Here is a 15,391-nt window from a genome sequence, read left to right on the forward strand (position 1 = left end):
CAAAAGTCTTTATCCATTTCTCTACAGTCAAGATGTTCTAAACGCAGGAAATTAAAACAGCATCTTGTTGCAGATTTCACAGAAGTACATCCAGTGATCTACGTACCTCCCCATGCATTCTTAAAAAATAACCTGGATATACTTGCGTTTTGAATTTCCGCCTGTACATGGGCTGTTATTACAGCTCTTGTTTTCTCGAACTAAGCAGTAGCATCAAAGAATCGAAAATGCTTTGAATAGAGTACGAGCATAGACAGCATAACGTCATCATAACCGTCGTAAAGGCCGTATTGGAGAAGGCGATGCCGAGGAACCGGTATCCGTCGAAGAGCACATCAGCCGGCAGCCAACACACCAAAACGCTGATAGCGTTCAGCGTCAGTACCGCGACGTCTTGACTCCCCGTTTCTGGTTCACATTTGTCCACCGCGTCCTTTGGTCGGAATGGAGTTTGCACTGCTTGGATTTCCGTCGCTCCCGTTCGGTGGCGCGGTCACCAAGTTAGTGCGATGTCATCGCCGCTGCCAGATAACCGCATTCGTGTAGACGAGCGTAGAGACAACCAGTACTAACGGGAGGAGACGACAAAAAACGTGCTCAATCCAGCCCCATACCGGCATGGCGAAGTAGATATGGCACGTTTCGTTTACAGTTTTTGCGCGATACCCTAGATTTTGGCGGTCATGTAAGCTGCATAAGTCATCGTAATTGATTGGAAGTCTAGCAGATTCGTGTAAGACATTGTTATCCGCGTAAGTCTAAGAAATCTAAGAAATCCGAAAAGGTTACATTGACTTGAGAGTTAATTATGCAATCTACTAACTTGCACTAGTAACTGCTGCGGAAACACCCACTTACGAACCAACGGTGCCTTACTCGCTTACGTTGTGTTATACACACCTCTATATGTACCCAGTTTTTTCGGTAAACGAAACGTGCCATAATTGTAAATTAGAGACTGGCGATGTATTCGAAATATTTTAGAAGATGCACAGCGAATGTCCCATCCACCACCTTCAGTTCAGTTCTCCCGTAATTTCCATGGGGGTCAGCACCGCGCGGTACACAAGTTTGGCCAGGTGCAGAGCTACCAGATAGACACTGAGCGAGGTAAGTGTACAGTTATATCACTTTGCCATAGCCGATCGACATGTTAACAATTTCAGACAAGTTTTCCTGGGACAAAAAATTATTTGAAGTTAAGTGATTAAATAAAATCTCTATGAATTTATTAGTTATTGAAGAGGCTCTAAGCGAACAAGCACAGAGATCGAGGCGGCAGTTAACTGGACATAACCGGAGTAGGTTCCTTAACTTTTACTGCGAATGTGATATGTACATCGTTGATTAATCGTTTGCGTTAATCAACGAATGCACCTGCACGAACGGTGTTTGCGAAGATTTTATTTGAAGCATGTTGTAAAATTTAAGAAATCTATGCCTGTTCTTGTTAGCAATGCAACGTTTGGTGTGCCTCATTTATTCGGCAAAAGCAGAGATCTGCTTAATTAAAGTTGGATCAACAAGAGCCGGAAAACAGCAAATTACGTGGTTTTTCAATTTCCAACCATACACTTCCGCATATAAATACTCGTAAGTCGTCAGTTTAGTATTGCTGTTGCGCCTTTACCGATAATCAGAAAGACAAGCCAAAATCAAATATCACCCGTTCAAAAATGGAAAATACCTTTTATTACCTGACATTTAACTATGGGTGACTAGTCAAACTGCCATGCATTCTTTTGGTGCAAAAATTTTAGACAGATAAAACATCAGTGCAAGTGCAACAAGGTTAAAAACAAGCCATTAGTAATTGTACTTATACACTTTTTGGGCGCCGTAGCTGCTAAGACAACGGGTATTTCTATTGGGAGCCGGAACATCGACAAATTTACACCCGGCTTCCCCGATGTACACCGCAACGTGACCAGGAAATCCGACAATGGCACCGGGACTCACTTTTGAGTAACTTCCGTTGGCTCCAATGTAAGTAGATTGCGAGTAAGAATTTGCCTGTAATTACAAGTTTACAACATAAGAACATTTTTCGGATACTTGTTAAACTAATATGGCGAATCATGGGTAATGGTTTTTCTCAGTTTTAAATTTAGTACAACTAATTCAGATATGCATGTATTTTTCCAGCAAAAACATAGAAGCAGAAATTTGTTAACCAATTGTTAAATATATATGGGCTCAAGACAAACAGCAAAACTGATGAAAATCTACGTACCGCCTTCCAGGGTTTCCCGAGCAGTTCCGCAGTCAATCCACTGCAGCCTTGAGCAAAGAACTTTTGATCCTGGGCATATTGTTTGGCAGTGGCTACATTAACATAGCTCTGATAGCTCAGACCAACAGCCAAAAACACAATAAAAAGAGATACCTGTAATTTGTACATTTCAGTGCTTTACTGTTAGGTACTGTTGCAATTTGCACCAAAAATTGTAGGACTACAAACCTAAGAAGAATGCAGATGCTACATACTAATTAAAGTTTGAACGGCTTTTAAAGCAACGGCCGATGTAATTTGCAATACGGAAGTGGTACCTTTAACATTGCTAATCTTATCATGCTTCCTATAAGGTAGCGGTGTGCTTTGTATGGTTTACTGTTTACTTGCCGGTTTGCACTACATCTGGGTGAAAATTACCGGTAAACAACGGTACACACGTAAAACGTTTAAGTGGACTTTAAGCTCTCGGTATGCTCTCCCCAAAGACAATACAACGATTGGATTATCACGCTGCAGCTCGTTATGACTGTTCTACAGTCTGTTTTGTAAATAAATGTATTCCGTAAACAGGAAATGCCCCAAGCTGTTCAGGAAGTAGCTGGAACACAAAAATATGGATCCGGTTGAAACAGAACATTAAAAATTGTGGAGAGAAATGTTAGGTCTGATTTAACCGCATCCTATAGTCGTAATAAGTACGTTTCATCTTCTTCCGTGTACTTATAATTTAATTATTACTATTATCAATTTTTATCAGTTATCACACACTTACAGTGTATGACCTCTCTAAGCATGTGTAAACATTCACTAGGGATTAATATTATGATAAATTTGGAGATTTATGTGATTACTGTTTTCCAAATACTCATGCTACCGTTAAGCATGCACAAATCATACAGCTTATCATCTGATTATTGTGGCTTATCTTCGATATTAACAAGACACAGAATAGTAGTACACAGAATAATAAGACACAGAAGGATTTCGTTAAAAGGAAACAGAAATCTCGTCCAGTTTCACGGACCCATGAAACCTGTTGGGCTTCTGCACGTCATATCCAGTGTCCAGTAAGCGTTTCTCCTACCACTTGCTAGCAGCAATTGTATAGTTTATCTTCTTAATATAGGTATTGCTTATATTATACGTCAGTTATAGCTTTTGCTTGATTTTTCTCAGGCTAAACACCAGCATTAAGGGGTCAAAAAGGGTCTGGACGGAATATAACACCATGACCGTGGTGAAAGCGGTGCTAGAAAATCCAATCCCAAAAAACAGGAATGCAAAATAAAGGGCATCAGCCGGCAACCAACACACAGTGACGCTGATGGCCGTCAACGTTAGCACCAGTGATGCTTTGACCTCCCTGTTGCGCGTAACGGACGCGACGCCCTCCTCCCCATGGTGTTCCTTATCTGCTTGATTCTGTAGAGCTGATATTTTGTTTGTTGTTGCACTCCGTGGATTCGTGTCAAGGCTGTTGTGGAAAGTGTTATCCGGTCGTCTGCGACGCCGATGCCAGATTAGTACATTGGTATACGCATAAGCGAACATGATCAAAAACAGTGGAAAAATACGACAAAAAACGTTCTGGATGCGAGCCCATACCGCCAATCGCGGATAATTGACCAGACAGCCGCGCTCTTTTTCGGGAAGATGGTAATACAGTGCATCTAAGATTAATCCCGGTAGCTCAATGATATGCACGTAAAACAATGACACCAGACACAGAAATCCTGCAGTTCTCTTGTTATGATACATGCGATAAGATACCGGATGGCTGATGGCCCAGATGCGGTTGATGGCGATCAGGGTGTGGAACATGACCGCCGGTAAACTGGCGACAACCTCGAAATAGTTGTAAAATATACACGCTGACCGTCCCATCCACCATGTCCCATACAATTCACTAATGATTTGCATGGGTGTTACCACAGTGCAGTAGAGGATATTGGCCATGTATAAACTGACCAGATACAAACTAAACGAGGTCACTTGTGACGGTGATGCCAGATGATAAACGGTTACTCCAGCATTGAGACATATTGACAGTATCATGATGCAAGTTTTTATGATCAGTAAAATGTCCAGTTTGGATGCAGCTGGTGGACAAGCGATGAAGTAATATTGCCGTACGTTGCGTTCATTATTTTTTCCGATCTCTTACTTAGTATAATACAGTGTAATGTTGGTTGCTAAAACAGATACAATTACAGATTGCAGCTCGAAATTTGACACAACCGTAAACGGAATTCTGAAGCGTTCCGCGCTGCTTTTATAGCGGTCATTACTTCGGAAAGGTCAGGTTTCGATCGGCTAATGTAAACCGGAAATGTAAAAACATGCGTTGGTTGAACATTTTCTTTTCCGTGATGATGTAACCAACACCTATTGATCGTATGCTGTAGTTTACAGCATCGTTGCAGGTTGAAATTCATAGATAGTGCTAATTTAATAAAGATCAACACGTTTATTCGGGTTAGGTCCACTGGAAACGAAAGGTCATATAACTGCTTCCTGCCGCTAATAAGATCCACCCACACAAAATTAGTATCTTGTTGCAGAACTGCTAAGAAACGGTAAGACTACACCATACTGGTTTTACTTTTCCTAAGAAAAACCGCTGTCTTCGTCACGAATCTCCGTCTGCACAGGCGCGGCGACTAATATTACAGTTACAGTTTTCACTTAATTTTTCTCAGACTAATCAGAAGCATCAACGGATCAAAAACGCTCTGCATCGAGTAGAGCAACATAACCGTCGTAAACGCTGTGTTAGAGAAGGCGATGCCGAAGAACAGGTATCCATCGAAGAGTATATCAGCCGGCAACCAGCACACCAAAACGCTGATAGCATTCATCGTCAATACCAGCGAAGCCTTGACCTCTCTTTTCTGGTTTCCGGATGCTGCAGCCATTTGTCCACCGCGTCCTTTGGCCGGAATGGAGTTTGCGCTGTTTGGATTCCCATCGCTCCCGTTCGGTGGGGCGGTCACCAAGTTTGCGCGCCGACGTCGCCGGTACCAGATAACCGCATTCGTGTAGACGAACGTGAAGACAACCAACACCAACGGGAGAAGACGGCAGAAAACGTGCTCGATCCAGCCCCATACCGGCATGGCCACGGTGTTGATATGGCATCCGTGATCCTCCTCAGGGAGATGATAATACAGCGCATCCATGATTAAACCCGGTAGTTCCAAAAAATGCACGTAAAATAACGATGCCAGACACAGCAATCCTGCGATTTTTTTGTTATGGTACAAGCGATAGGAGACCGGATGGCTGATGGCCCAGATGCGGTTGATGGCGATCAGGGCGTGGAACATGACCGCGGCTAGGCTGGCGATGTATTCGAAGTAGTTGTAGAAGATGCACAGCGGGTGTCCCATCCACCACGTCCCGTACAAATCACCGGTGATTTCCATGGTGGTCACCACCGCACAGTAGACAATGTTGGCCAGGTAAAGAGCAACGAGGTAAATACTGAAGGAGGTCAGCTGCGAGGGGGATAACAGATGGTAAATGGTTATGCCCGCATTAAGACAGATGGCAGCCGTCATGATGCATGTCTTGATAATTAACAGATGCGTCCAGTTTAGACTGTGTAGATGCGCTGCCGTCGAGGTGCTATTTGTCGCATTCATCATTTTCTGCGAAACTCAGGCGAGCTTTCTTAGACCATAAATGAGAAATAAACGAAAAAGCAGAAACGTTTCTGGGAAAACACCCTTCGCTTCACAAAATCCCGAAAGCGTTAATTCGCGTTTTCTTATGAGACGGTAACGCTTTATGTCAGCGGTTGATGGTAGGCAGAAATGAGCAAGAAAGCTCGTCTGGGGAGTACGTTTTTATAAAAGATGTGTCAATAATATTTTCTGGGCTAGCAAGAGAAGTGGACAACAGAGATGTGGGCATTCAGCACGCTCGTTCACATTGGCTCTACCGGAAATGAAAGCGTATGCCTCTATGTACGCACGCTTTTTTTCTTCGCTGCCACGAAAGGCGTTCTGGTTAGGAAATTAAACTGCTTGCTGTTCTCACTATGCCAAATGAAAAAATTCATAAACATCGGGGTTCGCGGAGAAGCGGTATGATCCAGGTGTGCGCGATAATTAAGCAAATATATCCGCGTGTGTACCTGAGTCAACATTGTGTCAAACGGGTCAACATTATGTCATTTCATCATATGTCTTTTTTCCTTGGAGATATACGCGTATGCCTGTTTACCGTTAAGAGAAACAAAAGCTTTAATATGGTGTAAAGTGTCATTATTAATAGCAATAATTTCCGGTTTAAGTAGGCTGCAGTACATGCAGATTATGTAATTTACAATATTTGTACCGCGGAAACCGGATTATTATGATTACAACTCTGTTCAAAATATAACTTAGATTGAAAACATTATTATCATCCAAAGCATTATTTGCTTATTTGGTAACTGTTGACTAACACATCAGATAGGAATGTCACGATGCTTTTGATCTACTTGAACTTTTACTATCTGGGCACTGCTTACTAAACCAGTTCAGGGAGCGTGTGCAGCATGTTTGCGGCCAGTGAGCCTTTTCACATTTAGAGAAATCTACCTACTTTTAAAAGCAAAACACCCATGATAAATTACAGTGCATAGTTTTATTTAAGAATAATATTCATCAGTGGAAGATACTGAATTCATCTGCGCTTTTTAATCATCCAGGTGCAACCGTTTTACAGACGGTCATCTACAAGGGTGAGAATGATTTGCGTCTCGAAGTAAATCCATGAGCAGGTTCTGTAAAAAAATCAATACACAGAAATTAAAAGTTAGCATACCGGAGGACACTTTACAACTTTGAATTAGGTATCTTTGGCTTTTGTTACGACATTCGAATAGGCTACTTTTAAAAATAAAAGGTAAAAAGTTCAGTTATAATCTTCCAGAATTACTCGTATTAATTTTATGGTACAGCGCGTGATGTGACACCGCTGCGCACATACACAGTTCTGATTTTCCCAAAATTCTAATTTTATCGCAATATTTTTGACTTCAAATAGCGGCATGTGTACAGATTGTAGTTGATTGTAGCGTCTAAAAGCTCATTTTAAATTCAACAGTAAGAATAAGCCAAAGGTGACGAAAAGCGAAACTTGCAGCCGCAACTCACGGGACTTCTGGTAGTTCTATGTAATACTGTAACGGGCGCTGTTTAGCACACCTTTTTGACGTCCAGATAATATTCCAAGAAAGGCATTGCGGAACTTCGGACAGCAGATAGTATACAAAAAGGGGTTGATGGCGCTGTTACAGAACTGCAAAACGATTTATATTATCAAAGTATCAGCAGCATAGCTTCTTTTGAAGTATTTTAAGTTTTTCGGTGAGGGCTTACCACCAGTGTTTTAGCCAGTAACATAAACCATCTCTTTTGGAAGGGTGTGGCCACCAGTGAATTGTACACCAACAATCCGCGATACGGCAACCACAGCACGGCAAACAGCACCACCACGACAATCAGCATGCGCACCACCTGCCAGCGTGCCCGGCCCGAATGCTCCACGGCGTCCGCCTGGGGATGCCCGCTGACAATAGAAAACCGCGCTTTCGCGGCGACATCCAGCATCAATTTATCCCCGCCCACCGCCGACGAGCGCCGACGCGTGGCGGTATAGTTGCTATCGCTATCCCGGCGGAAACTGTTGACGTGTTCCCACAGGACGCTGATAATCTTCGTGTAGAGAATGAGGGAGAGAATCAGCGGGACGAGGTAGAAGATGGTGGCGTCCGCTAAGTAGAAATACAGATAGTCGTTGCGCGGCAGACGGTAGTCGCAGTATACCAAGCCCGGCGCATCCAGACGGGGCAAGGGTTTAATGAGCGCCAAGCCCAGCCAGGGACAGCAGTACAGGATGAGGGTGACCCAGATGGCGATAATGATTTTCCGCGCGCGGCTCATGGTGCAGATGATGTGGGCCTTTACCGGATGGCAGATGGCAATGTAGCGCTCGACAGTAAAGGCCAGAATGCTGAAAAGGTCAAGGTTGGAGTCAAAGGTTAATAATGTTTTCACGTTAAAAATCATAGGACAAAATTCTGATTTACTGTTGTACGGGTGACAACTGATAAGCGAAACATATGGCTGCAGTAAGAAACGAATACAGCAAAGTATTCGTATTACCATTACCAGCTCGCTGTATATACTATAGTTAGTTTAGTAATAAACCGCGCACCGGCCTCCCAAACCAAGTAGATTTACATGTTATGGTTAGTGCCTAGCCCGGTGTTCAAGCCACCTTGAAAATAGCTGAAAAGAAGATTGCCCGGTAATTGGGAGAAAATAATTACAGTTTATCAAACATTTTACATACGCCAGCTGGGGTGCAGATCTTATGCTTTCAGTATTAATATAAGTAGGAACTGTTATAAAATCAATTCCAATATTACTGCAACCAGCTCAATAAAACTTACAAATCCCTCAAATCGGAAGTAGGGAAATGCTAGCCCGAACACTAAATTTCTGTTGGGATCCAACTGGCGATAACGTTAAGACCCATTCCGAGTAAAAAACACAATCGTTTAATTTTCACATCAGCAGTTGCAAGATTAGGGTTAAAATAATAAGGCAAGTCATTTTCAAACAGATAGCCGAGTTCAGATTGACTGTAAAGTACGGCTGCTTTTTTTATCATTGCGCGTAAAGTTACTGTACTGTATGAGTAAGTACCTTAGCGCCCCGGCGTTTATGGATAAAAAGCTCATAAAGACCAAAATTGAACAGCCCGCTTGTCCCAGGATCCATTGTTTTCCATACAGCTGATGTGCTAGTATTTCTTGTGGGATCGCTGATGAAACAAGCAGTAAATCCGCCATAGCTAAGGAAACCTGATAAAATTACGAGTATATCAAATTTATAATTATTTGCTAACATTTTTACAGGTATGTGCGCGACGTGCCTCTTTACGAAAGTACGTAATCTTTATAAAACCTCATCGTTCGCCGAAATAAAACAATATAAGGCAATATCGCTGCATACGCACCAAGTAGCAATACGTGGTCGTGTGAAGTTTCTTGGTACTATGCACCACAAAACAAATTAGAATATTGCCGAAGAATCCCACAATGAAGATGATGGTATGGAGGATCGTGGCGACAATGCGATAGTCTAACGGGTAGAATGTGACCCTTCGGATATTGCACGGATCCATAAAATACTGCGCAGAATAGTTTACATTGGTCAGCCACAGTAAGCAGGCCCGTAACTGGTGCGGTGTGGGACTCAGCAGGCCACTGGCGCTGTTGTTCTCCAGCTCACAATGCAGACACGCACGGAACAGACTGCTGTTGTCATACAAACTCTGCTCCAATGAGGACAGTGCCGCTTCTGTAAAATGCAGCGAATAAAACGCGTCAATCTCGTAATCCATGATATTTAATGCGTTTGATCGGAGAAGGTGACCAGTGTAACCGGAAGTGTAGTATAAAGCTGTGGGCAAAGCAGGCTGTAAATTTTATGGTAAATCCCAAGGCCGAGTATTGAACATTGAGTTGTAAGAGAAACAGTGCAATAAAACTACAGCTGGTGCTGGCGCGGGTTATTAAGATGCCGTCCCCGAGGGAAGCGTCGCAATCATCAGTGTGCCGTTAGAAATACATCTGTTGACCACCTTTTATCGTTTGCTACGGGCTGCCTTTAACGACTTTTTGGGATCACGTAATTATACTCTACATTGATCACATTAGCAGGGTTATTTGAGATAAACGTAAGGTTTCAAATGCATACAGTGTAAAAGCCGTTTAAATGGAGAGGTCACAAACGACGCATTGAACTATGTAATTACGTTGTAAGTGCTGCAGCGATTCATAAAGCAGAACATTAAAATAGTTATGCGGGGATACTCTAAAGTTACGCTTTTTATGTTATGCATAATTATGAGCATTCCTTTTTTTATAGAAATCAAAGTGAAACATAAAAAATTTAAAATTTCGGTAAAGCAGAAAGGCACATTTCCGGCATATTTCATGTAAGTAAAATTTAAGTGCATAAAGTATTTAATAAGATAAATGCACTGGCCTACAGCAGAAACCTTGACCACAGAACAGAATTTCGCTTTTGATGCATACTTACTGTTGATGTCTACTACTGGCACATCATCAATCAAGGTCATTCTGGCAGCAGCTAAACACCGGGTGACAAAAATCGAATCCCAACCGTATGCTGACGTACAGCATAGATTACACTGTACTGCTGTAAGTCCAAAAACAGTATATTCGCAGTCGAAGCTGATACGTTAACGTAGCCTACACGAGTCAAAATTTTATCAGAAAGTGTTTTTCATTTCCTGCGTTAACTTTAAACGAAAAACATGGTCACTAGTATTTCCAACGAACACCCAACCATCACCGAACAGAAAATATCAGCTAATCGTCGGCGGTAATTTGTTCACTGCGCAAGCTGGTGCTGTACATATACCCATCTTAACGATCAGCAAAGTTTTACTCACAGTTACAAGCAATCCTCAAGAGACTATTGATTACATGCAGCTGTGTGGTGTCAGTCATGGGAAAACATCCGCGCCACACTCTTGATGGAATTCCCTCTGCTGGTCCCGCTCTCTCGCGTTCTGTCGGCACTCTGAGACGTTTTGTGTAATGTTGTTTATTACCCCAGTGTCACGGTCAAAATTGCGACTGGAAAGTGATCAGCGGACCATTATTAGCCGGGGATCAAGGTCTTGATCACTGTAATTTCCCCCGTTTGAGAATACAATTACATGCTAAACAACGCGCCATTTGCAGCGGCATAAAAAACACTGCTGCGCCGTGTAGGTCATAATTAGCTTTGAAAAGTGTTTTATATCCAAGCAGAAGGGTGATTAAAGAGAGTGTTAGACGTTCTAATCATCTGATTGTTTTCATTGCCCTTTTAACGCGTCGCTTAACATCTGGATTTATATTCCTCTAATGCGATGGTTTTGGCAGACCTTGATGCAATTTCATAAACTATAGTAAAACATGCAGCCACATTTATCAATTTTTATAAGTAGCGGTTTGAGTGCACGCCACCATTGGTGCGACTAATTGTCACACGGCGTCTGCGAAACAAATCAAACAAAAATCGTTAGGTGACACGAAAATTTTGACACTGACAATTTCCGCATTTCAACACAGCCGCTCCACACGAGCATAAGAAAGTATTGCGTAATCTACGACAGCGCATTCCCTTAATCCCTGACCGCTCGTGCTACTGCAACTGTTGTTTCCGTAATTAGAAATACACAGTTCCCACGTGCAATGCAGTACTACCGATAGCTACAGCCAAGAATGCATACTTCAGGTCACATTTCTTCAACAAACACTTCTTCCGGTCGCGCACCACTCAACAACCACCTACATTATTTTTGGCGCCACTAAAATGCCGGAATTTTTATCGGAAGTACATGCCTAACAATTTTTCCGTCGATTAAAACATAGTAACAACAAATCAGTTGCGTCGTGACGGCTCCGCCGTGGGTAATATTTTTCCAGTTACGCCATTGCCGGCATCTTTACTATTCGGTGATTCCGCATCTTCCGTTAACGCTTTGTTTATAGCCGCAACTTTTTCCTTTGTCCGCAGCTTAGCCATCATAAGTTGAAAGTGCTTGCGATAATTGTCGTTAAGCACGAGGAATATCATCTGCAAAAGATTAATAATAATTAATATTATTACTGTTAATTATACAGATTAAGATATGTATGCAATATTAATACAAAATATAAATTACATAAATACAAAATATGATACATAAATATATATATAATAGTATAATAATAATAATTAATATATATGTTAATAAATAATAATTAACAAAACCAGTTTTGGATATTTTTTCGTTAGAGCTGTCACTTACTGAATTACTGCCGAATCCCAGCGCTTGTAGAGTGTTCAACCAAACCAGTACTTCCGGGCGTGTATAGCGGATTGTGGGAAAAAACGTGGGCGCGATGGCCATCGGTAAAAACAGGAGCAAGTAGAAAACGAAAGAAGCAAAGAGCATCTTAGCGACTTTCATACGTCGCTCTAACGCCAAGCGACCGGATGTCCGGCTCATGACCTTTGAATGAATCCAGATGAAAATATAAATTACCCCCACCAGAACCATGGGCACGTAGATCCCGACACTGGACATCACCACCATATTGCCGCGGGACGCTGGTTTGGTGGAACACGTGTTTAACGGCGGGAAGTGATTACTGATGGTGTATCCAAAGCCGAAGAATGGCGGAATATTACACGCGATGCCGACCAACCAGCAGAAGACGATGGCACTGATTAATAAGTGTCGTTTTGTCCAGGTTTTGTACATCTTGGGAAAGGACACCGCGATGAGCCGGTTGACGGCTAGGGTGAGCTGCGCCCAGTATTGCGTATAATACGTTGTAAAGCGGATCGTCGTAAAGACGATGCAGTGGAATAACGTCTGCCGTCCGGGAACAGTGGCATCCAGAAAGGCGTTGACCAGATAGGTTGGCTGGATGATGGCGCAGATAACAAAATCCACTAGTAACAGGTGTTCAATGAGAAAACCGGAACGGGATTTGGAGCTCTGGCGCTGGAGCAGCGCGACAAAGAGGAAGACGGTTAAAAGTCCTCCGATGTAGGAAAAGGTCATGGTCACGGTAAACCATACCGTTACCGTTGTTGGAGACATACTTTCCGTGGAGATGTTACTGCTTGAATTTCTGTTGCTAAAATTAAAATCCATTTGCAAAGATTGTAAACAAAACAGAAAAAACAATAAAACAAAACTCCAGAAAACGCAGTTTTGTAATGAAACTGCAGAATGTTTTATGCTGTCTAAGCAATGGGATTAATTTTATGAAAGACGTGAGTAGGGTTTATTCCAGTAAAGACTTCCGGCAAACCTCCACATCCGTTAGGAAATTAGATCGATCACGAATGTTTTCAACGGCTGTACATTGTGCTAATTACTTTATCAATTCTGTGGGCTAATATAGCCCAAGACATGCCTAATTACTAGGAAAGAAAACCACGAAATCAATTTTTTGAATGCTTTTCGCCGAGGAGAGGAAGTTCACCATCAGGGACCAACAGCCCCCACGAACTGACTGCGGTAACTGCTCGGACAAACTTCCGGTATGCTTTTCCCAGGGCACTCCCAGTTCATGATGTAGTACCCAGGAGGACAGGCACCCACGTTCAGTGGATTATACGTGGACGTCATGGCCGCTGATTTAGTCTATATCCCATACCTAGCTGTCGCGGGTCACCTGTGTGAATGTGGGACCGGCAATTATTAAATGTCTATCGTTACGTATTCATGCAGTATAGTATGGACCCTTGAACTGGATGGCAGTTCATATACAAAGAATTTTAAGACAGATTGAAGAAATCCAGCAAAACTAGATCTACTGCATTTCTTCAGCAGCGAGTCAGCAGCTATTTTTAGAAAGCTTGCATGCCAAAAAAATGAAGTTCTTGATAGTGCCTAATCTAATCTTGGTGGTGATTTTGAATGGTGTTCTAAGCCATTTCGATTTGCTATGCTCAACTATACGAAAATACACGCGTTCTATTGTAACTCTAAATTCGTAGCTCCTACGAATATGATGCGGTCAACGCTAAGTTATCATGGCCAGTAAATTTTTTAATGACGTTATGACGTTAGTTTTGATTGCTTAATGTATGTAAGGACAGGTCGACAGAACAAAGAAGCTAGCACTAAGCAGAATCGCGTGTAGTTTTTGCCCGATGACATCTGCCAGTAGAGTTTTAGTCGCATGCTAACATTGTAAGCACAAGTTTTTAGAAATAAAATAGCCTTTTGATTAATGGCCTTCAATCTGAGCCGTTTTCGTTGTCGGTTTAACGCTGCTGAACTTGATCCCATCTTCATTATTCATCGCGTGAACCATAATGTATTTTCCCTTTGAAGCTTCAATCTGTCAGAAGCATTTACAGCTTATAATAATCATCTCAAATACAATGCAATAAATGACCCTTTATGTACTGACCTTTAGATAATAGACAAGGGCCCCGGTAAGGCCGCCACTGCTTGACATCGTATCGACCAGTCTGGTCTTATACTCGATGACTTTGTTTAGGCTCAATGAACCGGCTCCGTTCTTTTTCTCCACATCGGCTTTCACCTATCGATTTGTTCAAAACACCAGTTTAAACTTTTAAATATGTAGCACATCAACCAAGAAAACTAAAGCTACTGTAATATGCTATCAAAACAGTGGATATATTTTGGTTATCGCTTTCTGCGTTTAAAATAGTGTACCCTGCGTACACATTGGTACGTACAGCATTGGCAATGTTTTGCGATTCAGCATCTCCTTTCTTCAAGGCGCTAAGTTCGTGTTGGCAAACAGCCACTCCAACGAGCAATGCAATCACCAGGAATCTGCAATGATAAAAAATCTGACACAACACAACGTTTAGCACTATAATTCTATACTGTTCGTATCATTCGGAAAATTATTGCATTTATATCTCAAAAAATCTCACGATTTCAAATTTTCTATTCCAACTACCCGCAGTTCTAGCTTTCCACCGAAAATTATTAAGCACATGCACAACGCTACTGCTTGCATCAATTATGCAGAATGTACACGAAACCATCCACGTGAAAGCTAAGAATATATTAATTAATAATTATACTCGTATGCACGAAAAATCAGGAAATGAATGCAAGGAAAGTCTTAAGGTACGTACCTGAACATCTTTGGAGCTGAGGAGACTGTTAGAACCTTAAAGAAGGAAAGCGCTAAATTTTGTAGAGAGAATGAGTTTTTTACTTTACAATTGTGCAAGTTTAAATACCGGTACAAGTTGCAAATTGCACCTACCTGGGAATGAGTCAGATTGCATTATCCCCTAACAAAAAAATGTATAACCGGAATTACGTGCTACGTTAATTAATCCTGATCTAGCGGCAAATTTTATAAATGCCTGCAGTACACATATATTGTACATGATGTGCCAAGTTTTAGTATTACTATACCATACTTAACTCTTTAGTTCAATCATGACATCTATCATTCTGTCAGACTGTCTCTGTCGATGGATACACCAAAAGACCGTATGTTTCTGTGCGATTAAAGAATATTGCTTCCTGAAGCAGCCATACTTTAGCCGAAATCGATATTACATAATGTCGACTTACATTTTT

The 15,391-nt window shown here is 41.9% G+C and overlaps 4 protein-coding genes and 1 long non-coding RNA gene across 6 annotated transcripts; all 5 read right to left on the minus strand.

Annotated features, from left to right (window-relative positions):
- Positions 1 to 1,591: 1,591 nt before the first annotated feature.
- On the minus strand, positions 1,592 to 2,561 carry LOC129589836 (uncharacterized). The gene is made up of 2 exons (XR_008690661.1): positions 2,234 to 2,561; positions 1,592 to 2,013 (listed from the first exon to the last, which is right to left on the minus strand). It is a non-coding gene; the product is annotated as an uncharacterized LOC129589836 (long non-coding RNA).
- Positions 2,562 to 4,917: 2,356 nt separating this feature from the next.
- Positions 4,918 to 5,796, minus strand: LOC129589751 (5-hydroxytryptamine receptor 1B-like). The gene has a single exon (XM_055484602.1). It carries the CDS (start codon positions 5,794 to 5,796, stop codon positions 4,918 to 4,920), a length of 879 nt encoding a protein of 292 aa, XP_055340577.1.
- A 937-nt stretch (positions 5,797 to 6,733) lies between these two features.
- On the minus strand, positions 6,734 to 10,686 carry LOC129589826 (thyrotropin-releasing hormone receptor-like). Of its 2 annotated transcripts, XM_055484708.1 has the most exons (6): positions 10,339 to 10,686; positions 9,251 to 9,594; positions 8,938 to 9,095; positions 7,606 to 8,239; positions 7,432 to 7,525; positions 6,734 to 7,007 (listed from the first exon to the last, which is right to left on the minus strand). In XM_055484708.1, the coding sequence occupies exons 1-6, from the start codon at positions 10,376 to 10,378 to the stop codon at positions 6,958 to 6,960; spliced, it is 1,320 nt and encodes a 439-aa protein (XP_055340683.1). In that variant the 5' UTR covers positions 10,379 to 10,686; the 3' UTR covers positions 6,734 to 6,957. The 2 variants fall into 2 exon arrangements, with proteins under 2 accessions (XP_055340683.1, XP_055340682.1); XM_055484707.1 differs by lacking the exon at positions 10,339 to 10,686 and having other exon boundaries at positions 9,251 to 9,726.
- A 1,008-nt stretch (positions 10,687 to 11,694) lies between these two features.
- Positions 11,695 to 12,865, minus strand: LOC129589752 (adenosine receptor A3-like). The gene is made up of 2 exons (XM_055484603.1): positions 12,104 to 12,865; positions 11,695 to 11,889 (listed from the first exon to the last, which is right to left on the minus strand). The coding sequence occupies exons 1-2, from the start codon at positions 12,863 to 12,865 to the stop codon at positions 11,695 to 11,697; spliced, it is 957 nt and encodes a 318-aa protein (XP_055340578.1).
- Positions 12,866 to 13,854: 989 nt separating this feature from the next.
- On the minus strand, positions 13,855 to 15,067 carry LOC129589895 (uncharacterized). The gene is made up of 4 exons (XM_055484798.1): positions 14,935 to 15,067; positions 14,524 to 14,623; positions 14,229 to 14,363; positions 13,855 to 14,156 (listed from the first exon to the last, which is right to left on the minus strand). The coding sequence occupies exons 1-4, from the start codon at positions 14,940 to 14,942 to the stop codon at positions 14,043 to 14,045; spliced, it is 357 nt and encodes a 118-aa protein (XP_055340773.1). The 5' UTR covers positions 14,943 to 15,067; the 3' UTR covers positions 13,855 to 14,042.
- Between the last annotated feature and the right edge of the window lie 324 nt (positions 15,068 to 15,391).

The sequence above is a fragment of the Paramacrobiotus metropolitanus genome, unplaced genomic scaffold (assembly GCF_019649055.1).
Source record: "Paramacrobiotus metropolitanus isolate TYO unplaced genomic scaffold, Prichtersi_v1.0 Parri_scaffold0000037, whole genome shotgun sequence".
Lineage (NCBI taxonomy): Eukaryota > Metazoa > Tardigrada > Eutardigrada > Parachela > Macrobiotidae > Paramacrobiotus > Paramacrobiotus metropolitanus.

Excerpts from the sequence above, each read along its gene's own strand:
- LOC129589751 (XM_055484602.1), bottom strand. The coding sequence starts at position 5,796 with ATGACGGCTGCCATCTGTCTTAATGCGGGCATAACCATTTACCATCTG.
- LOC129589826 (XM_055484707.1), bottom strand. The coding sequence starts at position 9,637 with ATGGATTACGAGATTGACGCGTTTTATTCGCTGCATTTTACAGAAGCG. Across the intron at positions 8,240-8,937 it reads ATAAACGCCGGGGCGCTAAG|CATTCTGGCCTTTACTGTCG; the intron begins GTACTTACTCAT and ends TGACCTTTTCAG. Across the intron at positions 7,008-7,431 it reads ATTATCTGGACGTCAAAAAG|AACCTGCTCATGGATTTACT; the intron begins GTGTGCTAAACA and ends ATTTTTTTACAG.
- LOC129589752 (XM_055484603.1), bottom strand. The coding sequence starts at position 12,865 with ATGACCTTTTCCTACATCGGAGGACTTTTAACCGTCTTCCTCTTTGTC. Across the intron at positions 11,890-12,103 it reads TGGGATTCGGCAGTAATTCA|ATGATATTCCTCGTGCTTAA; the intron begins GTAAGTGACAGC and ends AATCTTTTGCAG.
- LOC129589895 (XM_055484798.1), bottom strand. Across the intron at positions 14,364-14,523 it reads CGCAAAACATTGCCAATGCT|GTGAAAGCCGATGTGGAGAA; the intron begins GTACGTACCAAT and ends ACAAATCGATAG. Across the intron at positions 14,157-14,228 it reads CCCTTGTCTATTATCTAAAG|ATTGAAGCTTCAAAGGGAAA; the intron begins GTCAGTACATAA and ends TGCTTCTGACAG.